The sequence below is a fragment of the Manacus vitellinus genome, unplaced genomic scaffold (genome assembly GCF_001715985.3).
Source record: "Manacus vitellinus isolate BGI_N305 unplaced genomic scaffold, ASM171598v3 scaffold_90_pilon, whole genome shotgun sequence".
In the NCBI taxonomy this organism is placed as follows: domain Eukaryota; kingdom Metazoa; phylum Chordata; class Aves; order Passeriformes; family Pipridae; genus Manacus; species Manacus vitellinus.
This window is the reverse complement of record NW_021940867.1, coordinates 1,171,213-1,194,388: the sequence shown is the minus strand read 5'-3', so window position 1 is coordinate 1,194,388 and position 23,176 is coordinate 1,171,213. Positions and strand designations below refer to the sequence as shown.

Sequence of the window (23,176 nt, the reverse complement as noted above, 5' to 3'; positions counted from 1 at the left end):
TCAGCATTGCAGGTTTCATAATCCAGGCACTTATGTATTTGTTTGTGTAACAAACTCCGTGACAAGTGTGTGTTCTCTCATGGACCTGTTGCATGCAAACTAATATTTGAACAAAGCAATGAAAAGCAGTATTAGGGATATTTTTTCTCAGAAGTACTTCCTATGCTATTCCAAAAATGGACTATAGATGTTCTTTTGACAACAATGCATAGTTGTTTATATATTTTTTCCTCTGTCTCAGGTGTACTATTTGGAAAATAGCATTTCAGATCCACTCAAGCACCACTAAACTTTCTGTTGGATATCAACCAATAAATGCATTCTTTAATTACCATTTCTTTTTTTTTTTTTAAGAGGACAAAGAGCCAGGAGGGGAAAAGGAAGCTTGTTCTCTGTGTGTCTGTCTAATTAATTTTCTGTTATGTTTCCCAAGCTCCCTCAGACACTTCAAATGTGTCTTGATGTCTAGTTTATCTGAACCATCTATTAGTCACTGGCAGTGAAAGACACAAAATGTCCCCTCACGTAGAGGAGGGCTCGAGATCTTCAGAGGCTCAGTCCAGGTTCAGTAACCTGTCCTTCTGCAGCCTGTTTCTCTCCAAAGCACCTTTTGATAGGCTCAGACTTTTGCTTTGTCCCTTGCTTGGCCTTCAGCTTGTCAGGGTGTGAAGGCAGTGGCACAAAATCTAATAAAGGAAGACCTGGGCCATCCATCCCATTACAGACTAAACAGCCCAGTGTCCTTCAGTAATTGGCTACTGTTTGTAATAACAATAAGAGATCTCTACAGACCAGAACGAGCAATGCTTCTGTTTTTAAGGACTTTTTTTAAAGGGACTTTCACACATACAAGATAGAGTGAAACAAAGAAATGTGAATCAAAGGCCTGTTGGATTTGGATTTGCAAGGGGAAGTTACCAAGTTAAGTGACTTATTTGGGGCTCAGGGACTGAAAGGGTTAAAACTGAGAAGATAAGTGACCATGGGGATAGATCTTATTCCCCATATCATGAGTAATACTGGCATTCCTGTCATGAAAGGGAGAACATCTCTCTGGGATCACTCAGGCTCTCAAAGGTATGAAGGACCTGCTGAGACATGGCAACTGGACCCAAGAGGAGAGAACACCTCCCAGTCAATGGCATGTGTCACCTCCTAACCCCTTTGTTCATTGAAAATATGAATTACTATTGAAAATATGAATTGCTATTGAAAATAATACGTGGAAAGTAAAGTAAGAAGTCATCTGCTCTGCATTTTTCTTCTCAGTGCTGCACATGTGCCCATAAAAGATGTGCCCATAAAACTTGTGCCCACTCTACAAACAAGTAAGTGCAGGATTAACTTGTTACCACTTGTTGTTCCAGAGGGTACCCTCATCAACATTTCAAGGAACAAATGTGGTAGAATTCAAGTGTGTTTGTACCTAGAGAATGAGCCCAGGTCATTACTAGCTCTGAATTTTTCTTTGTTTTTTTCTCCTTTATGGCAGTTGTTTGTAGGAAAAAAATATTACCTGGTTCTGTGGTCTTTGAGGTATGGAGCATCCTACTATTCCTCTTTAACAATAGTCTGTCACATAAATATGCTGCCTATTGGCTCAGCCAGTGAGATTTGTCACACATACACATGCAAAATGGATTTCAAAGACTTATCTGTCATGTAAGTTTTAAAAACTGCTTCCCCTCATTGTACCATTCTGGCAATTAAGGCTGCTGATTTCCATGATAGCAATTTAATCTATTGTCTTGAGGGTCAGGCGGATGTGACGTTTTGTTTTTATCTTTCCTTTAAAATGGACAAGAGTTCCTGGCTTGTACAAAAACAAGAAATTTCAGACCAAAGCCATTCCAGTCCTGATTTCTGAAGCAACAGGGGAACAATGGTGTTGTAGGCTATAGGTGGAAACTGGAGGAGTTTCTTCTTCATGTGCAAGAGGAATCTCACACAGAAGGTACTTTCATTTCTAATTAAGCCAGCAATAAAATTATGGAGGGGGATATGCTGGATCTTACTAGGTTGTGTTCTGATTTGTTAGTGGCACCTGCTCCACAAGAACTGGGGGAAACTTCATCTGCAGTTCAGAATAGAGTGGGAGGTGGAAGGTGACTGAAGGGAAGGAGTTTATGCCCTGTCTTTTTTTCTTTGCCTGATTTGTAAAGCTGAAGGGTTAATAAAGAAAAGCAATATTTGATTCAGTCACAATTACACTGTGCATGCACTAAAAATACACTAGAAAGTGTGTAATCTGAGGTAATGCCTGTTGTTTTCCTTACCATTACTTTGTTGCATTCCCATGCAGTTGCCACTTCTTGGCTACCTTGGAGCCTCTTGTCAGTTTGGGATTAGCAGCATTATGTTAGACTGAATTTCATAGTAGATCTTTCTTTTCCTGTCTCTTGCAAACAAGGCAAACTCAGCATTTATGTGGCTGTGAATGGGGCCTCCATAACTAACAGCAGTAAGAAATGTGTGTCTGTAACCTGAAATCAGAATTTGTCTTTGCAAAATGCATTCCAATCTTTAATTGGAGGGCTTTTAGGAAAAGGTGTGTCTGGTGTCCTGGCACTAATATATTAAGTATGGTATATTTATGCCTCTCTAGTTGCTGATATTATCACTGAAATTCTCACCCTTAGATGGAGCTCCCTGCAGCTTTCATCCTGAACTGTTAATGTCTTGTCACAGAACACATGTAGTTCACCATGTGCATGACACTCCTATCCTATTATTATTATTAATAATATTATTTTTAAAGGCCTGGTTGTACAGAAGGTAGCTTATAGACATATAGAGAACAAAGGCTGATGTTTTGGTTGTAGAAAGCAGGAGGCAATGCTAAAACTGATTTTGGTGAATGGAAGTTTTCAATCTGGGTCTCTAATCTCTGCACTATTTCCTCCCTTTACTTCTTGCCTCTTATTTCAAGCACATTATCACCCTGAAATCAGTGGACTAAATGCATGTGGTTGTGGTGTTTTGCCAACCAGACCTGCTGGCTGGTGCAAAACCTTTATGTTCTTTCCCTTTGTGAATGTTTGGGCAGGATGCAAATCTCGTGCAGCAGAGGTGACTTCTACTGGAGCCAAGCTGGCTGCCCCAGTGAGAGGTGCTTCTTCAAGTCAGGCTGTCTGATAAATAATGCTGTGTTTTGAAGGGCTTTATGTGTGCAATGTGTTAACTGAGGTAAACTGGAGTATGTGTGTATTTTGGGTTGCAATTCCTGTGGAGCAGCCCGTTTTCCTGCAATGAGAGGTGAAAATGGAAACAAAGAACAATTATCCTCCTAGATTACCTTGTTAAAGCAGGATGGCTGGGTATCTGAACTACTGTCTACACAGATTATTGCTTTCTGAAATGTTGTAGAACCTTGAAAATACCTGTATAAAGAGAGGATAGAAGGTGGTGAGGAGTCACAAAACAGACTGTGTGTCCTAAACTAAGAGTGTTCTAAACTCTCTCTTTTGGATTTTTGACAGATGCTCCTCTTGGCAGTGCTGCAAACAAACCTACTGCTGGCCACTGTAGTCACAGGTAGGAAAACATGTTTAGTTTCTGCTGTCTAGGGACTACAACTTATTTTCAATTGCATCTGTGAGATATTGCCCCTGTTCCTCCTTTTTGCCCATCCAGTCCTGCAATACGGGCTAAGGGATTATTCTCATCATGCTGGAGACATTGATAAAATTATTCCTTTTGTCTCTTTACCTTGAAACGAGCACTATGTTGAGTCCCAAAAATTCCCTGAAGTCAGTGATGTTTGGCTGAACAAACTATGGGGCTTTGCTAGTGCCCTATAGAATTTAATGGGATTGCAGGCAGGAACAAACAAATGGCATTCCTCAAACAATCAGGACTGAAATTACCCATGCAAGGTTTGGGTCGGTAGAAGTAAAGCAAAAAAAACCAATTCACAAATGTATGTAATAAAAAAATCTGTGCTTGATCCCATGGACTGCCATGCCAGGCTTACAGTCTGCCTAGAAGCTACTAGGACATGAGATGATCAATGGTGATAAATTCCATCAGATAAATTCCTGAACTACAAAATGACTGTTTGAAATTGCACGTTATGTTATGTTTTGATATCCAGGATTATCAGGCTCTTTGCCTCAGGAGTCATCAGGTTCCCGTTGCAGCCTTTTTGGGAATGATCATATCAAAACTTTTGATGGTTCTTTCTATGATTTTGCTGGGGACTGCAGCTACCTCCTTGCTGGGGACTGTCACAAGCACTCTTTCATGCTCTTAGGTGAGTCTGACCTGGGTTCCATCACTGAAAAAAACCCAAGTAGTTGCTCTTTGTCAGATAGGATGGACCACTGCATAAAAAGGATCTTGGCTGAGGGGCTTTAATGCTTTTTTTTGTTTGGTTGGTTGGTTTGGTTTGGTTTTGGTTTTTTTTTTTTTGTTTGTTTGTTTGGTTAGTTTTGGTTTCTTTTTGGTGGGTTGTGTTGGTTTTTTTGGGCTTATTTTAGAAAGTAGGATTAATTTTGAGGCTTCTGTTATCCCTTTTTAATGTAGCTCTCATGTAAATAAGATGCTAAGAAACAGATTTTCTTACTGGCTCTTCTAAAGAGGGAAAGCAAGACCTTTTTTAATTTTGAATTTTCCAGGAGAATGTGGATCTTAAAGCTGAGTATGGGAATAGGAACTATTCGACCCTCTAGAACTAATTTTATCTCTATGCTAAATCACCCCAGTAAGAAAAATCCCATCCTGGAGGACAGAAGACCTTGGAATTAGCATAAACCTTTGCAGAGTTATTCTTGGGATTAGAAACTGATGATATGTGTACCAAAACTAGATATTACTTTCATACCAATCTGCTTTGGTAGATGTTTTTATATTCACTGATGACTGTTCTGTATTGGTCATAGTTTAACATGTTTTTAGTATTTAACATGAGTTTTTAGTCACTGCAAGTAAATTTAAGTAAACTGATCCTGTCACTGTGTAAAGGAAACATATACCAACTTAAATAATTTTCTTCCTCAATTTGAACAGCCTGGAACAAATTCTTTGTATGTTAGAAGATATGCTCCCAACCCTGCAATATGTACTTACAAATTGTCCTCCCAACTCCCAGAACTAACAGTATTTGGTTATATCTCATCTCTTCAGGTGATTACCAGAATGGGGAGAAAATTGGCATCTCTGTGTACCTCGGGGAATATTTCAATCTCCGCTTCTCTTTAGATGGAGCTGTGATGCAGGAAGAGAAAAGGTACCTGTGGGAACTGGTATTCCAACAGAAAACAACCTGATTTTTGTGTGTGTGTGTCATATTCTGAGAATCTCCTGTTTTTCTTCACAGGGTTTCCATACCTTTTGCCTCCAATGGTATATTTATAGAGAAGGAGGCAGGTTATCATAAAATATCCAGTGATGAGCATGGCTTTGTGGTGAAGATTGATATCAGTGGAAACATTCAGATACTCCTTCAAGAAAAGCACTATAATAAGACCTGTGGGTTGTGTGGCAATTTTAATAAATTCCTTGAAGATGACTTCAGAACTCAGGAAGGTAAGACTAGGACTAACTGATTGCATTTTAATGTATGCTCTGCACACTTTTCCTGTTGGGTGATTCAACAAAGATTTTGCTGAAACAGCAAAATGTTTCTGCAGAACCTGTCAGGTACCTCATCTTGGTGCTCTGAAAAGCTGTCTAAGTCCTTTCATCTCCCTTTCTCCTGAAAAGAAATTGCTGTCACATCTCATTGCTGCGAGAAGCCCAGGCATCTGAACTTGGCACATTTAGAAACCTTGGAACTTTAAAATACAAAGGTAAAGCTCCAGGTTAATCCATGTACAGTGTAGGATGTGGGGAGACTGACTAGAAGAAGACACAGCAAAATAGATGTAAGACATACACATTGATCCAACCTCTAATTTTTCATGAGTTAGACAAGTGGGAGTAAGAATAAATAGCGTTGCAACAGTAGGAGATTAAATTCCTGCTGCTGGCAGGTTTGTACTTGGATTTGGCATGGGCTGCTGTTCTATTAGGTGGTTACCTTTTAATGACATTTCCCTGTCTGTAAGGGCTGTTGGACTGGAGGTGCACCTGGTATCACACCAATTCCTGGTGAGAAGTGACTTTTGCTTTTGCTGCTCAGTACACCTTTATGTGAAGTCTACCAGTGTGGGTGAAGACTGAGAGTTTTTGAAAAGCCCTGAATATGACTTTGAAGTCCTATGACTGATCTTGATTTTTGGTATTTCAGTGTCTTTTAATTCTGAGCACTCACCTGAAAGACAGAGGTTGAAAGTTAATTAATACATTAGTAAATTAGAATGGTAATGTAATACTTTACATGTAATAAAAATAAATTATTCAGAAAATAGAAAGGGAGACAAAGCAACTTGAAAAAGAGCCTTCCAGTGCTCCAGAGATGTCTTACTGACACTTGGGATACATAAGCATAGCTTCTGTGTACAGAAAACCACCATATCTCATAGTGTGTTAAAATGATTAATATGTTCTTCAGCAGTGTAAAAAATGAGAAACAAACTCTGGTCACAGAATTGTTTGGCAGGGCTTGGATACCTTAATGTCTGAGTGAGTTGAGATTATGAAGTTTATATGCTTTTCTCAAGACAGTAAATAGTAGTAAGGCTTTTATGAAAAGCAGGAACAGAAAAGGAGATTGTATTGCCTGTTCAAATGTAGAAGAGACCCCTCTGCTGCTCATGTTTAAATGTTTCATACTGTATTTGTTTTACATGCTGGAGGCTGTATCCTCCCTCTTAAAAAAACAAAAGCAGTCCTTTCACAGCCACAGATTTCTGAGTGTAATGAAGTCCATGACCAGGTCACTGCTTAGAGGAGCTGAAAAAAAAATAGAGAAGATGACATAGAACATGTGTTTTCTGTGTCTCTTACAGAAGTCAGAGCTTTCCTTATACAGTATCCTGTGTGGATATACATTTCTCTGATTTTTAGCCTGAAAAACACAATTGTGTGTCAGCAATTCTGCCAGTATTTCACTCTGATACAATAGAGCTTTCATTTAAACTAATTTAGAAGGAATTAGAATGAGTTATGTTTGAATTTGTTGTATCAGTGAGGGATGTCACTCCACCCACGCTCTGTTTGTCTCTCTGGCAGCTCTGCTGATTCATTGGAGCGATTCTTAACTTGCTTCAAGTAAAATCAGTTTTTTAATAATTCAGATCACTTCTTTAAAAAAAAAAAAAACAAACTATTGAATCCAACTTCCAGGTAAGGGACAACACAAGCAGCTGGGAGAGGTAATATTCTTTAAATGAAAAGAGCTGGCAGCCTACTGGTAGCCTATGAAGAAATTTACCCTTCTCTTTTCACTGCAACTTTTATTTGCTCTCCTTTCAGCCTGATTACATCTCATAAAGGTCAACCCATCCCAGGATGTGAGCTTGGTGTAAAGACTTAGTGATCTGAGGGCACCAAAGGGTTGCCTTAAGGTTACCAGCAGACTGAACTCTCCTGTTGGTGTGCCCACTGCTTCCTGTTAAAATCAGGAATTTATCAGATTGGGGCCTCAGTTCTAATCCATTAGATAGCTTTCTGGGATGGGCTTGATAATAAATGCATTAAGATCTTTGAGCTTCAGAATAATATGCAGTGGAAGCACAGTGTGCAAAGGGAAAAGACAACAATCTAATGTTGCCAAGATTATGGTCTCTCGTCTGGAAAGCCCTGAGGGACACCGTGCAGATCTGAACGTCAGAGGCAAAGGAAGGAGGTGATCACAGAGGTTGTGCCTCAGGTATTGTGCTATAGCCAGTGAGCTTGTCACAGAGAGCTGAGATGTGTGAAACCTTCCTCCAGGTGTTTTAAAGGCTGGTCAGGCAGCTCAGGATGCCCTGGCCTTCAAGCTGTGTTGATTTACCCTGGAATGGTACCTGTCTGGTTGCTGCTAGTCCTTGCCTGTAAGAACCACTGTAATGGAAAGGTCTGCAGCCAAAATGTTATCTTCTGAAGTCTCTCACAGGCTGTAGCTCAGATGGTTCTTCTGTATCACCTTTGTGTCTGTCTGCATAGGAGGAAACTCACGTGATGGGATGGCCTGTTTCTAGGGCTCCCTTATAGCACCAGAGGACCAGATCCTGATTTTGTGCAGAATTCAGAGTTGTTTTGGGTAGAATCTAGCCCACAAATGTTGTCTTTCATCCCATGTTTTGTCACAGTTTCAAAAAAAAGGCAATGTTTATACTGAAAACAAATGAAAATATGTTTTTTCCATATTTTAGGGAAAGAAATTATTGTGATTTAATAACACAGAGTTAGTTTGCTTTGCCCCGAAGAGAGTAATATAGAACTTCATTAATTGTTTGTATTTGGATTATTTTTAGGGTGGTGGTGAAATAAGAGGCAAAGCACCTGCTGTGTGCCTGGACAGTACCACTTACAGCAAATAAATAGAGGAGGCACAAAGAGAGGAGTGTTTAAAACTTAGTGAAGTGTGCAATTGCTTTTTTTTTTTTTCCTCTTGATATATTTATACTCATATTCTATTTATACTAATGCTTTATGATCCACCCAATCATATGTTGTCATGGCACTCTTATGAATCCTCATTGTGTTTTGGTGTGGAAACTGAGAACTGCCGAGAGGATAACACGCATTGCTTCTGTGTACACTTTTGATGTTCAGCTGTTTGAGTTCCTGGAGGGTCTGAGACGTGATACCTTGGCAGATTTACCTTGGTAGGACCCGGCTTTGAAGGTGGCAGCCTTAGGCATTAGCTCTTGACTAAAGAAAAAAATAAAAATAAAGCCTTCCCTGTAGGTTTCAGATATCACAGAATCTCCCAACTTGGAAAGGACCCACAAGGATCATCGAGTCCAACTCCAGGCCCTGCACAGACACCCCAACAATCCCACCATGTGCTTGAGAGCGTTGTCCAAACACTCCTCGAGCTCTGCCAGGTTTAGGGCTGTGACTGCTTCCTTTGGGAGCTTGTTCAGTGCCCAACCACCCTTTGGGGGAAGAACCTCTTCCTAAAGTTGCAGGCACACATTGCCCTTCAGACAGAGGATGGGGGTGCTGAGTCACTCTCATCAACATGGTTACTACAATAGTTCATCCTGTGGAGAAGTGCTCATGTCCTGTCTAGACTTACAAACAAGATGGATTATCCTGTACGGGGTTGTTTGTTTATTGGATATGGCAGCAAAAACAAGCCCCTTGAGAGTTTGTTCTCACACTTTAAGCATAACTAAAATATAAAAAGAAAGGTCTTGGAAACTTTGTAGGGTTTTTTGTTTGGTAGCAGCTGGGAGAGGTCTTTATACAAAGAAATCAGGCAGCCTATAGGTTTGTGATATTGCTGTGATGTGTGCTTGGATGTCCAGGTCGTCAGTGAAGTCTATTTGTGCTGGAGAGATCATTCAAGTCCAACACAGGGATATTAATCCGTCATTTTCCTTTTTGTCCATGTCACACACTCTTAGCATAATGGAATTAAAAAATATACCAACCTAAATTAATTCAGCATCCCATGATGCTTTTCTTGGCACTGGCAGGAGGCATGTTTCTGGGAATCTGTCTCCAAATTACTAAAATATTAATGATAAAACAATACCCCTGGAGAATTTTGGATAAAGTCTTGATATTCTGAGCCTGCTACAGGTGTCAGCAACATATTCCAGCCTTTAAGCTGCTTAAATACAGAATATATGATGAATATATCTGTTCACAGGAGAGTGAATATAGGTTAAACAAGTAGAAGCAGACAATATCTGCAAGGAAAAATCTGATATTTCAGGTAATGATTTCATTCCAGAAGTAGTATAGATGCATATGACTGAATATACAACTTCTCTGTGTGTGGTACCTGGTATCAGAAGCTCTTAAAGCATGTTCCAAACTCACAGTGATAGTAGTGCAGCTAATAAATATTTAATCTTTTTTTATTTCCTAGGAAAGTAAATGAAAGTTTTGGTCATTCTGAAATGAAAATTTCTTGGCATTTTAAACAATATCAGTAATTTGATTTTAGGCTAGTTTAAAGATTTTGTTTGGTGTAAGTGATCTCATTTTCTTTCCTGCATTTTCATTTGGAAGCAAGGGGAATTAAGCTGTCACAAATGGTAAAGGTGAAGATGACTTATGTTGCACCTGTCTTTGTAATAGGACCTCAGCTGAGATGTCAAAAAACCTGCATTCATAACCTATTTTAATCTGGTTCTGGAATCGAGGTCAGACATTTCTGTTGTGAGGAGTGTACCTTCATCACTAGGCTGTGGATTTTGGGGGATGGCTCATTCCCTCTCATGCTCAATATTATTAATTTTATGTTCATTGATCTGGAGAGGGCAGGAAAGACTTTATAGCCCATGACTTCATTATTTCATGTCATTAATTTGATGCAAACTATGGGTCAATTTTGGTCAACCTTGCCAATAGTTTTGCTCATCTGGAACTATGTACTAAACCATGTAAAACTGTGTAAAAAAAAAAAAAAACCCACCCAAAAAAACCCAAACAAAAAACCCCACCCTAAAAAACAAAATCCCCTCTTTGCTTGGTAAATAACCAACATGTGAAAGTTGGTTCTTTACCAACTAAGACTCTATTTACCAATTAAAACTCACAGGACTGTAGTGTCTTGAGCAAATTCTTGCAGATATTTTACAGGTGAGTTAACAGACCCTGAGAGAGTTATCTGATGGGCCTATGGCCATATGGAAAATCTGGAGGAGGTCAGGGTTCCTGCTTCCCACTGGGTGCCTTGAGCACAGGGTTGTGTTGTTAATGCTTTGCCTTGCCTGACCACAGGTCTCAAAGTAAACAAGCAGCATACCAGCTACAGATTTCGAAAGGAACTGGTGACTGTGAGACTCAGATATCAGTGTGGACACAGATTTTTCTGTCAAGAGTGAACATCACCTATCTGTAAGCATCTCCAAAGTGAGAGACATGTGAGGGCAGCAATCAGAGCACTAAAGAATGCCCCCCAGAGACCCTGCCTCTTGCTCAGGTGGTTGGTGAGTGGCCTTCTCCTTGAAGACCTTTGCAGTGTCTTCAGTGTAGTGATGTCTCTGGGATGCTAGGAGAAGGTGAGATTTGTGTTGTCCTTTAAGATCTACCTCCTGAACCCATCTTGAGTCCTAAAAGGAGATTGCACACCAACCGGCTGCCTGGGGGTCTTGGCTTTTGAGCAACCAGTTTGCACGCTGGTATCTGTCTGTGTACCGTGGTCCATATCAGGCAGCAGTTCTTCCAGCACTGGTGTTCAAATGCTTTGCTTACATTACATTTTGTGACAGCTTCTATTTTCAACACATTTCCTGCAAAACTTAGACTAAACAAGTTCTTTATCAAAAGTCCCACCCAGGCCATACAGACAGTTTCTGGGTGTAGGGTTCTGATGAGCCCTGGCTATGAGTTGTTTCACCAGAATCTTGGCTGCCTTAAGAAGGAAAAAAAAACTGAAGGAACTGAAGGGACAGATGGAAAACAAAACTCTGCTGTGCAGGAGAGGAGGGCATAGTGGGAAAGCAGTGCCAGATCAGGCAGCTCAGCTGCCTGGATGCTCTGTTGATAACATCACCTGCACACTTAATATAATTTTTTAGGCTGCTTTTGTTATCTCTTCCACTGCCTTTCCTTTCCTACCCACTCGAGTCTTTCAGCAGAAGGAAAAGTAGGTGCTGTGGGGAAAGGCAGAGGTGTTGGCAGTTGCTCTTCCCTCTGCCCAGAGCAGTCAGATGTTCTGGAGGCATTTCTCCCTCTCTGCTTTTTTTCCCTGAAACCTCATCAAGTAGATGAAGTATTTGAGAATCCCCACACTGATCGACAGGGTGCATAGTGTGAGAGTCCTCTCCAAAGGAACCCTCTGCAGAAATAACTTATTCCATGATGCCAATTTGTTCAGTAGCTCAGTGGCCCAAGTCACTTCATAATTTCATATTAGAGGTCTTCTGATGATCAGAGAAACCTTCATGTCCAGCTCCTTTTCACATTTCCACTGTTTGCTAGTATACAGTCAGGTGCTGGCAACAAGAGGGTTTGAAAAGCAGGTTCTAAAAAAAACCCAAACAACTCCAAACAAGGTTTGAAATTTATTTATTTTGTAAAGAATTTACAGAATCACAGAATCATTTAGGTTGGAAAAGACCCTCGAGATCATCAAGTCCAACTTGTCAACTAGACAAGAGCATTGAGTGCTCTGCTCTTGAACACCTCTAGGGACGATGACCTCCCTGGGCAGCCTGTTCCAATGCCTTCAGTGAAGAAATTCCTGCTGGTGTCCAACCTAAATCTCCCCTGGCACAGCTTGAGGCCATTTCCTCTCATCCTGTCACTTGTTACCTGCGAGAAGAGCCTGGCTCCAACTCCTTTCAGGGAGTTGTAGAGAATGATAAGGTCTCTCCTGAGCCTCCTTTTCTCTGGGCTGAACACCCCCAGCTCCCTCCGCTGCTCCTCATAGGAGTTACTCTCTAGACCCCTCACTTGAAAGTATTAATCATAGAATGCAGCAGAAGAACTAAAATAGTATGATGGAAATATTTTGTAAAAGAGTTGTATAAGAGGTATAAATTTACAAGGACCACAGAAGAAAAAAAAATATATTGTGGGGGGAGAATTGGAAAAACAGGTGACTGGCATTTCTGAGCCAACAGTTGTCCCAGCCTTCAAAACTTAACTTCTTTATGAATGAGCATCCATGGGTCCCTGCCAGCAGGAAGCCTGGCATGGATGTGCATTCAGGGCCAGAGGAGTATTGCTTTGGAGCAGAGCCCAACTCCTGTTACATACCTGGAAGACTGAATTACTGCAAACAGAAGGGGATACATTTAATTTGGCACCTTGCTTCTCCTCAGGCTGGATTCCACTGTTGCTCTAATGTATATAATCTGTGCTGAGCTAAAGGCTTGTGTTCTTATTGCTGCATCTCTTCTCCTGTGCCAAGCCCTGGCTGTATGGATGAAAATTTCACACCTTTTACCACCTTTCCCTGCCATCCTTTCCTCTTGAGTCTTCCTGCTCTGACATCTGCTGTGGGCCTAGCACATGCTACCTTTGTAAGTCCCTAATTTCTAGTTTGCACAAAAGTCTACTGAAGGCTACAGGCTTTAATGCATCTGCCATGGCATTCTCAGTGCAGTTTTCATGAGTGCCCCATAGTTTAGGAACAGTTTTAGTGGTCAGTATATTCTGTGTTTTTGTACTTATCGTGCAGCAGGTAGCTCAATGGAGTCTTTATTATATCTACATATATTATAAAGTATAGATATATTTGGAATGTATTTATTTTGGTTTTTTTTGGTTTGTTTTTTTTTTTCTTCAGATTCAGTCAGGGTTGTATTTCAACACATTCTCTGCATAAAGGTCTTGAGAGTGCATTAATGGTGGCAATTGACATTCTCACATGCAACACAGCAGGGTTTTAAAAAGCAACTGTAGGGAACTGAGACACATGAAATGAACTGTTTTGTAGCAGAAACCCACAGAAGGAAGCAGAGGTAGTCCTGAAATGAGACAGATCATGAGAGGGAAAAGGGGGTGGAGGGAGCATTCTCTTTCTGGGAGGATCCCCCTTTTCAGGAGGATGGAGCAAGAAAAGCAGAGAGGTGGCTTTGCATCTCCCAGGAAGTGGCAGCCATACAAACTCCTTCAGTTTTGCTTTTTTGCAAAGTGGGTGCAAATCTTACACAGGAAGATGTATCATCATTGTCATCACAGGTGATGGGCTCAAACCATTTCTTAGCACACGTGATTTAGTTTTGGATAGGAGAAAAATCAAGGCTAGCTGGGATCAGGAATGCTAAATGCTTGTGTGGGGAAAACAGCTGCATTTTGTTTGCCTCTCTAATATAGCTTGTGTTTTATTGACAACTTCTAAATAGTAGGAAGACGTGTAGGTGTGCTTTGGCTTCTGCAGTTTACAGCTTACCAGCAATATCTCTACCACATTCATGCAGGTGTGAAAAGTGCTGGGATCTGCCTTCTTCAAGTTTTAGTGTGTCCTTGAGCTCAGAGAGCTCCTCTGCAGGAGTCAGTCCAGATCACTGATAGTGGCTTTTCTACAGTCAATCTTCTTAGAATAGAAATCCATTTGATATGACAGGTTTTATTTTTAAAGACAGCTTCCAGCAGACTGTCACCTTGAGAATAGCCAGTACTGCCCATTGTTGCTGAAACCCCTCAACAGCCATGTGCTTCTCCTCTTTTTCATTCCCAGGGACCCTGGTGGGGAACAGTTATGATTTTGCAAACTCCTGGGCTTTGCACAGTGAAAACAAGCGCTGCAAGAGAGTGCAGACTCCAAGCAACACTTGCAACATTTCATCTGATATTGCAGAGAAGGTTGGTGCTGTGAGATGCTATTCTGGTTTCAGTCCTCCCCTACCTGAAAGGCAACTCACCTGCCCTCTGGCAGGAGAACACAAATCACAGAATATCCTGATTTGGAAGGGACCCACAAGGAGCATCAAAGCCCAACTCTTGGCCCTGCACAGAACAACCCCAAGAATCCCACCATGTGTCTGAGAGTGTTGTCCAAACACTCCTTGAGCTCTGTCAGGTTTGGGGCCATGACCACTGACCTGGGCAGCTTTTTCCAGTGTCCAACCACCTTCTGGGGGAAGAACCTTTTCCTAAAGTCCAACCTGAAGCTCTCCTGACACAGCTGCATGCAGTTCCCTTGGGTCCTGTCACTGAGAGCAGAGATCAGTGCCTACCCCTCCACTTCCCCTCCTGAGAAAGTTGTAGACTGCAACGAGGGTAATGCTTCTTTGAATCCGCATCTGTACCTAACCTGGTCCTCCCCCAGCAAGTGGTTAGGATGAGAGATGCAGGAGATACCCATGCTGTGTTCCTGGGGTGCTGTGGTGTGAGGTAACTGTGCCAGGCACTGATTTTGCTGCTGCACTGGAGCAAGGTGTGCAGCTCCTCCTCCAACCTGTCAGGTGTGAACCACAGGGCTAGTGGTGGCTGTCTGTGGGCCCTCTGTGGTGCAGCAGGGTCAGGTGCAGGCAGAAGGCAGAAGATTGAAGTGACATGTCCTCAGCGTTGGCTCCTGCTGCCTCTGGGCCCTTGTCAGCGTGGGGCTGAGTGCTGGATGCAGCCGTGTGCTTGCAGTTCCTGAGCTGATGTGCCCTCCCTGCTGGTGCTGGCAGGAGGATTTCTGCACTGGCCTTCCCAGCTGTTGCACACTGGGATTGTTCTTTTAATGCTAACCTTTCTGTTTTTCAATTTGGTAATTGGACTGTATGGTAAAGGTGTGGAGAAGTGACCCTGGAAGCTGCATGTTCTGACCAGTTTTACATAAGTTGTTGAGGAAGGAACTGTTCACTCACTAGTGAATGCAGTTTTTCACTCCTATTGAACCCTACCTGTTCTACCTAAAGCTGGAGCACATATATATATAACCCCCTTTCCTTCCCCCCAAATAAAACCCCAAAACCTAGCACACGAGTATCAATCAAGCAGAGAATGCAACAGCTTATTTGAGCCTGAAGTGTGAGTTGCTGCCAAAGAAACTTTGCTATTACTTAGGAAAGGTGTGTTTCAGTGATGCCTGTAGAATGAGGTAGCTAATTCCCTTTCTGACTCTACCATCAGGGAAGTGTCAGTTCTGAAGCCTCTGTGGGCACCACCCCCCAAACTGTATTTGTGAATGTGTTGCAGTTTATGTACCTGGGAGTCAGCAGAGCAAGAAGATGCTCCAGCCAGGCTATTTCTGACAGAGGAGATGTTTTCTGTAGGTGTTGCAAAAACTGTTTGCCACCAGGCAATTTCCCTTGCTAGGAGGAGATGCTTCCTTCAGCTATGCATACAGATAGCAGTGCTGATTTATTGAATAAACACAGAACTGTTTGTCTTGGCCAACTCTGTGACCCCCTTTGCTGCATCAACCTATTTTTTTCTTGTCTTTTATAAATATAAATAAGTTCCTTGTTTCCATTAGACACAGTGTGGATGCAGGCAGATGGTCACCAGCTCAGGGAGGAAAGTAGCTTTGAATATATACTGAAACATGTGGTGTTACAGACGATGAATGTCATGGTGAATTCACCCACTGAGGGGTTACATCTAATTCCATGTACTCTGTTGTAAATCAGAATTACTTGGTAGGTGCCAGGTTTAGATTTATACCAGAGTAACTGAGGACAAAATTGAGCTGTTAGTTTTTTGCTTTTCAGGTCCTGTAGACTGACACTTGCTAAACTAGGTTCAAATCATTTCTCAAAAGTAGTAACACTTCCTGGAGCATATCTGCTAACCAGCTACTTTGAGTGCTGGTTTCAGTTTCCTGGAAAAGGCTAACTAAGAGTTGGACAAGTTGCAAAGTTCTGACCCTAAATTTATACTTCCACTAAGCTTTTGGATGGGGGTGCTTCAGACATATTCTGAAATTCACTTCAGCCTCGCTGCCTGCAAAACTGGCTGAGGAAATGACAGCCCTGATTTCAGGCTGGGAATCTCCAGCCTGTGTTTCTTGCTTGAGCAGACCTGGTGTGTGTGGGCTGTTTCTGTGACGGTCAGAACTGATTGAACACCTGGCTTGAGAAATGGTGTGTGGTGCCAAGGGTGGGACCAAAGCACGAGGAGTTCCTATCTGGCTGACATCTTCTGAGGGACAGGACTGCACAGCAGGACAGGCTGAGAGAATTGGGATTGTTCAGCCTGGAGAAGAGAAGCTTTGGGGTGACCTAATTGTGGTCTTCCTGTGCCTGAAGGGAGCCCCCAAGGAAGATGGAGAGAGACTATTTCCAAGGGCCTGGAGTGACAGGACAAGAGGGAATGGCTTCAAACTGACAGAGAGGAGGTTTAGATTGGATATTGGGAAGAAATTCTTCCCTGTGAGGGTGGTAGGCCCAGGGACAGGTTGCCCAGAGAAGCTGTGGTTGCCCCTGTATCCCTGGAAGTGTCCAAGGCCAGGTTGGATGGGGCTCTGAGCAACCTGGTCTAGAGAAAGGTGACCCTGCTCATAGCAGAGGATTGAAACAAGATGATCTTTGAGGTCCCTTCCAACCCAGGCTGTTCTATGGTGGTTCAAACATGGTTTCAGGGCTAGTTCTTGTGACTGGTTGTGGATGTAGGAAGTTGGTCTATTCAGGCAAGTTTAACGTTTAGAAAATGTCAAAATTGCAGCTGAGGCTGGGGAGTGGCATGCAGGGCAAACTCTAGTCTGATGGGTCGACTGCAACTTGTGAGTTTTCTACGGATCATATTAAATATTGATGTTTTGTGGGTAAAGTTTGCTTTCCTGCAAAGTGAATGAAATGATATTCTCTCTTGTGTGAGTTCATGAGCTCACAGCATTTAACATTACTTTAATTTATTCCCTGTGCAAGAATAAATACAGAGCTATTAATAGAAGTCCGGCCAAACAAGTGCCTGCTGAAGAATGTAGGGCTTTTTAATAGTGTGCTTTGTTTGCTTGCTTCAGCTCCAGGAATGTAAATCTCCTCTGTCTCCCAGCCTCCTTCCCTCCCTGGCACCCGATCAGCTGTTAGGTGAGGAAAACAACAGCTCTGGTTCAGAGCACTCCTCCCACCCCTGTGCCCTCATGCTGGGAGGTCTGTGGCTCTCTTTGCCCTCTCTCTCAGCCTCCCTGTCCCCCTTCCCAGTCCAACAGCACCCTTGGAGAGATGACTTCTGACTTCTTTCATTGGGAATTGTAGTGACAGGCCAAGGGGGAATGGCTTTAAGCTAACAGAGTAGGTTTATATTGGATACTGGAAAGTTTTTCTCTGTGACAGTGGTGAGGCCCTGGTTGCCCAGAGAAACTGTAAATGTCCCATCCCTGGGAGTGTCCAAGGCCAGCTTGGATGGGGCTCTCAGCAACCTGGGATAGTGGAAGTGTCTCTGCCCGTGGCAGGGGGTTGGAACGAGATGATCTTTAAGGTCCCCTCCACTCTGATTCTATGCAGTGAAATTAGAAAGCTCTGTAGCAATTTTATCTTCAAATCCTAGAAAACACTGGAAATTTTGTGGTTTTGTCTTGACTAATGTCTCTGTGTATCAGCTGAAAATCTTGAACCAGCTCACACTCTTACTCCACTGTTGCTCAGGGACTCTCCCTGCCCGCCACCTCTAACACACACACACACACACACACACATCTTACACATATGTGACTACGTGTTGTCTACCTTGCCTTGTGATCCAGAGAGCATTCCAAACTGGGTAGATTTAGAAGGAGGAAGTAAGCTGCTGCTTTCCTATTAAGCCCTGCCCTCAGCAGCTGCTCTTTAGTTACTGGAAAGGAGCTTCACTGCTTTGTCTGATGCATTTTTTCACCACTTGCTTGTGCTGATTTAGGCTACCTTTTCAATGAAGTGCTGCAATCTCAGAAGCTTTCAGGTGACCAATGGCATGGGTAACATGGATGTTGAAGTATTAAAGAGTAATATGGAAAACTGTAGTAATGAGGCAGCCTTGAAAACAAAAATATTTATCTTTTAAAACATTGCAATTGATTTATGTGTTCTCATGTGTTACCTTTATATTCTAGATTTCACATCTAATATAAATGGTGTGTGGAGGCCAGACTTCACTGTATTCATTGTATTATTTCCTTTTTTTCTTTCTTATTAGGAAATTATACTTACAATACGTGATGTGAAAATGATTGAAAGTGAAATTCAAGTAGTTTCTGCTTTTCCCAAAATTCAAATTTTGCTGTGATTGGTAAGAAATAGTCCTGCTCGTTATCCCACAGAGTACTTCCACATGCAATAAAGTAATAGCATTCATCTCCAGATCGGAAAGCAAGCAGAAGTTTTCAGCTTTGAACCATAATTTGTCATGGTAGAGGTCAGAAGCAGGTCCAGCAAAGGTCCAGAGGTCCAGCCCCACCTCTGGAAATGTTTAGTGGGGCTTTGAGCAACCTGGTCTTGTCCAAGGTGTCCCTGCCCATGGCAGGGGATTGGCCTAGAGGAGCTTTAGAGTCCTTTCCAACCCAAGTAATTCAGTGATTCCATAAATATACCCTTCCTGAATGATCTGGAGAAACTCTGTGCATCTATATACCTTAGGGCTTAAATTAAAGGGAATGAGAGGGGGTGTCTGATTTCTGCTGTTATTTTTTAGGTTATATCTCTTTAATGGCATTTGTTAAGCAACAGACAAATGCAGTTCATGCAGCAGCAGAAGGCAATGCCACAGAAATGGGAAGAATGTACAAAATTCCACCTCCAACTCTGTGTGGTGGGACTGGGGAAGAAGGAAGGTCAGCAAGTTTGTGGTCACTAAGGGTTGTTAGTGCCAGGCTGCTGCTGAGCCATTTAAAGAAACATTTAAAATAGAACTTCTACAGAAGTGGAGGGAGAAGTTTTATGACTTTCACCTGTATTTTGGATACTGCAGTCAGTTCTTCTAGTTTTAATCTTACAGACAGCTTTACTCTAAGCACTGTTTCAGCCTGAGGCTTCACTCCCTGGTCTGTTGGGTTTAAATATTTGTGTGGAGCAGCTTCTGGAGCTGTTGATCCATGAGCAGGAGTGTTACAGCAGTGGATGAGGCTGCCAAGATCTGATGCTCACCATATCACACTGCCTCCTAAACTAAAGAATAAGGACCTCTCTCAGTTCAACCCAACCACTGAGTTTTAAAGAAAGGGAGAGAAAATAAGAAGAATTTGCAGAATGGTTTAAGTTTGAAGGGACCATTAGAGGTCATTGAGTCCAATTCCCTGCTTCCAACAAGGCCATCCTAGGTCAGGCTGCTCAGGTCCTTGTCCACTCACATTTCTGGTGTCTCCACAGCCTCTCTGAACACTTGCTCCAGTGTTTGACCACCCTCATGGTGAATTTTTTTTTGTTTTGTATCTTTCTGGATTTACTCGTATTGGAACAGGCTCCCCAGGGCAGTGGGCACAGCCCCAAGGCTGCCAGAGCTCAGGGAGCATTTGGACAATGCTCTCAGGCACAGGGTGGGATTGTTGGGGTGTCCTGTGCAGGGCCAGGAGTTGGACTTGGATGCTCCTTGTGGGGCCCTTCCAACTCAGGATATTGTATGATTCTAGGATATTTCAGCTTATGTTCATTAATTCATCACAATAGTTGAGATATATCCAAAGGATGCAAAAATTTCAGCTCTAATTTCTTCTATAAAGTCACTGGAAAATCTGAAGAAATTTGAATGGCAAGAAAACCTTTACATGGGAAAAAAAAAGGACTTTTTGTTGCTTTTTAACACATGACTTGGCTTCTTAACAATCAACTAGAGCTCAACCTTTAGCTATGCTGTTGCTGAACAAGTCCAAGACCAAAGAACACACTATAGGAAAAGAAAAACTGTTTAATTTTTTGTGTGTATATAAACTACTTTATTTTTTTAAGTTGCTTTCACATCTAAAATTTACTGATATGTAATAACCATGGTCATAAAAATTGTTTCTGCTAGTTTTCCTTTTAATGGAACATACAGTCTGAGTTTCACTGTAACATAACAGTTGAGTTGTATCAACTTTTTAACAAGTTCCTTGTTAAGAAATTTTATTAGCACAGCCCCTAAACGGGCTTGTTGCAGATACTGGTTTTCTGGTGCACTTGATACTGTCTGGATCCAGGCTTTGATCCAGGAGCTGCTGTGCTGCTCATCCTCTGAATGGCTCTGAGCTCACTTTTGGTTTTCTCAGTTTCATCCTGAAGCACTGCTTTAATAGCTTTTTTGGCTGCTTCTGTTGTTGTTACTTCCACCCTTAGGGCACTTTTTCAGCTTTCTTGTACTTCTGTGTAGTCTTGCAGCAGCACCAACCACCATTTATGTAGTTCCTGTTCCCTCCCTTCTCCTTTTTCCCCCCCTCTGATTCAGCATGGTGGCTGCTATTTAGGCATCAGAATTATTCCAGTGATTTTCTGAAGGACCACCGTGTTCAGATCTCAGTTAACATTGGTTTAAGTTCCCCAAGACCACTCTCAGAAAGCTCAAAACCTCTGTGTTGTTCACTGAGCCCTTTGCTAAACTCAAAATGGACTAGACATTTCTGGTTGGTTTGTTTTCATAAGTAAGAAATTCTATCTTGGTTCAGGCATGTACTAGCTTGAGTTGATCACCTGAACAAAGCACCCTTTAGCAAAATAAGTATTTTCTACTCAGCAGTTTTCCTGTACAGGTATAACAGCTGCCATTGAGAGAAGATCTCTAAATTTCTGCTGACTGCTCAACTCTGTGGGATTTTTCATCTCCAAAAATGAGAAAGCAAGACTTTTTTTTTTTTCCTTTTTGTTTTTTTTTTACACAGCAACTTGTATGTGCTGTAACCTCAGGTTAATGTATGTTAATGTATTCAGGAGTAATGTTACTGTGAAATAGTCTGAAGAACATGCTCACCACCTCCAACCACTGAATGTAACATATGAAACATAACTCGATTACATAAAAAACTGACAAATAAGTAGAATAAAATTATGCTTCAACTCTCTGTGCCAGGGTCATATCAAGAAATAATTTTCCCACTTATCTAAACTCAGTGCCATCCTTTCAGAAAATTGCATTGAGGACCTCAGAGTTATTGAATGTGATATAATGTGCACATAAGAATCTATTTAGGGGCCTCCCATGGAAAACTTAGTCATACACTTAGGTTTCTTTTCACGTACAGCTAAGTTTCCTCTTAGGTTGCTGCTGTCTGAAAGGGGGGGTGTTGATATCCTCCCCCCTCTCACTGTGCTGTCTTCCCCTCGCTCTTGCTGTCAACATGCTGACTTAACTCACCAGAAGAGCAGAAAAAAATTACTTTTCTTCCCTGGGTTATTTTTCTGCTATTTATCTGAGCTGTTGTGCATTGGACAAGCCAGCAGGAGCAACAGGCAGGTGTGGCCAGAAGTGGGAAACAAATTTCATTCCTGGGATTTCAAGTCAGGCTCAGTCTTTCACTCTAAAACTTACCCTGTTCCACCATTATTCAAAAGATGACCTGATAATTTTTCTTCCTCCGTGCCTCAGTCCTAGGCTCCTCTTTTCCTGGTAAACCAGACACCATCTGATTCTTTGCTGGGTGGAAAGCAGGCCCTGAGATTAGCTCAGCTGGTTAAAATGTGTTGCCAATAAAGCCAAGGTTGTGGGTTTTGCCCCTGTGTGGGCCATTCACTTAAGAGTTGGACTTGGTGATCCTTGTGGGTCCCTTCCAACTCAGAATATTCTGTGAGCTCTGTGATTGAAGAAGGTAGAATGCTTCCATCCATTTGCTGGCTGACTGACATGTTTCTGTCTGAAACACCCCTTGTGTGACACCTTATTCTAGAATAATCAGTGTATTAATGTACCTCTGTACATGTGGATGTGGTGAAGGAATGGACATTATTCACTATTACCTCTTGACTATGATGTAATTAACTGCATGGTGGTGTTAAATAATAACTGTGATGTTGTTTAACAGCAGTGCTGACAGCATGTTTGGAAAAGCTGGGTTTTCTACCTTCTTCCTGAGATTATAGGAAGTAATTTTGTCTCTTTTTCTCTCTCCTTTCTGCCTTTGCTCCTCAATTCTTGTGCAGGGCATCATGGAAGCCTGCCAGCTGCTGAGAACATCTTCCACCTTCTCCCGGTGCCACCACCGAGTAGATCCAGAGCCCTACATCAGTCTCTGTGAGAGAGACATCTGTGCCTGCACCCACGTGGACTGTCACTGCCCAGCATTCCTGGACTATGCAAGGAGCTGTGCCCACGAAGGGGTGATTTTGGATGGCTGGCCTGAAGAGAGCTCATGCAGTAAGCTGGCAGAATGATTCCTAGGCTGCTTATCCCAAATAAGATCATGCCTGTCTTGCAGATTTATGTCCTGCAACTAAAAGCAACCAGTGCTTTTTAAGGATGTTGGTTCAGGGTTACAATCTCCTTCAGCTCTCCATCCCCTGCCTTTGTTCTAGAAGTTTTTGTCCCTAAGACAGAATTGTTTGAATCCTCTGTAAAGAAGATCCTGAGCTGTTAACATGTGCCACCTTGGTTTACAAAGTCTGTGAAGACTTATTTGGTACATAAAGGTATAGACTGGGATGTTTAGGAGCTATTTCACATATGGTTCAAATGTGTGACATTATTCAACAGGTACTTGTGAATCAGCATCTAGTGAAAGGCCCTCTAACCTTTTTTCCATAAAAACAATTGTTTCACCTTTTATTTGCTTCAACCAATTACATTGAAATTGGGATGTTGCCTTTTTTAAGCCAGTTTTTGTCTAGGTGAGGGATCCTGATTGCATCTTGAACTGCTGCCTTTATTAGCCCAG

General features: G+C 42.0%; 1 protein-coding gene across 1 annotated transcript in view; it reads left to right on the top strand.

The window, feature by feature from the left end:
- Positions 1–1,854: 1,854 nt before the first annotated feature.
- VWF (von Willebrand factor) overlaps positions 1,855–23,176 on the top strand; it is a 132,511-nt gene continuing 111,189 nt past the window's right edge. The window contains exons 1-7 of the mRNA XM_018086235.3: positions 1,855–1,954; positions 3,480–3,534; positions 4,094–4,252; positions 5,125–5,227; positions 5,318–5,526; positions 14,177–14,301; positions 22,446–22,659. Coding sequence (XP_017941724.3) covers positions 1,928–1,954; positions 3,480–3,534; positions 4,094–4,252; positions 5,125–5,227; positions 5,318–5,526; positions 14,177–14,301; positions 22,446–22,659 — 892 coding nt within the window. The 5' untranslated portion in view covers positions 1,855–1,927. The remainder of the gene's footprint in view (positions 1,955–3,479; positions 3,535–4,093; positions 4,253–5,124; positions 5,228–5,317; positions 5,527–14,176; positions 14,302–22,445; positions 22,660–23,176) is intronic.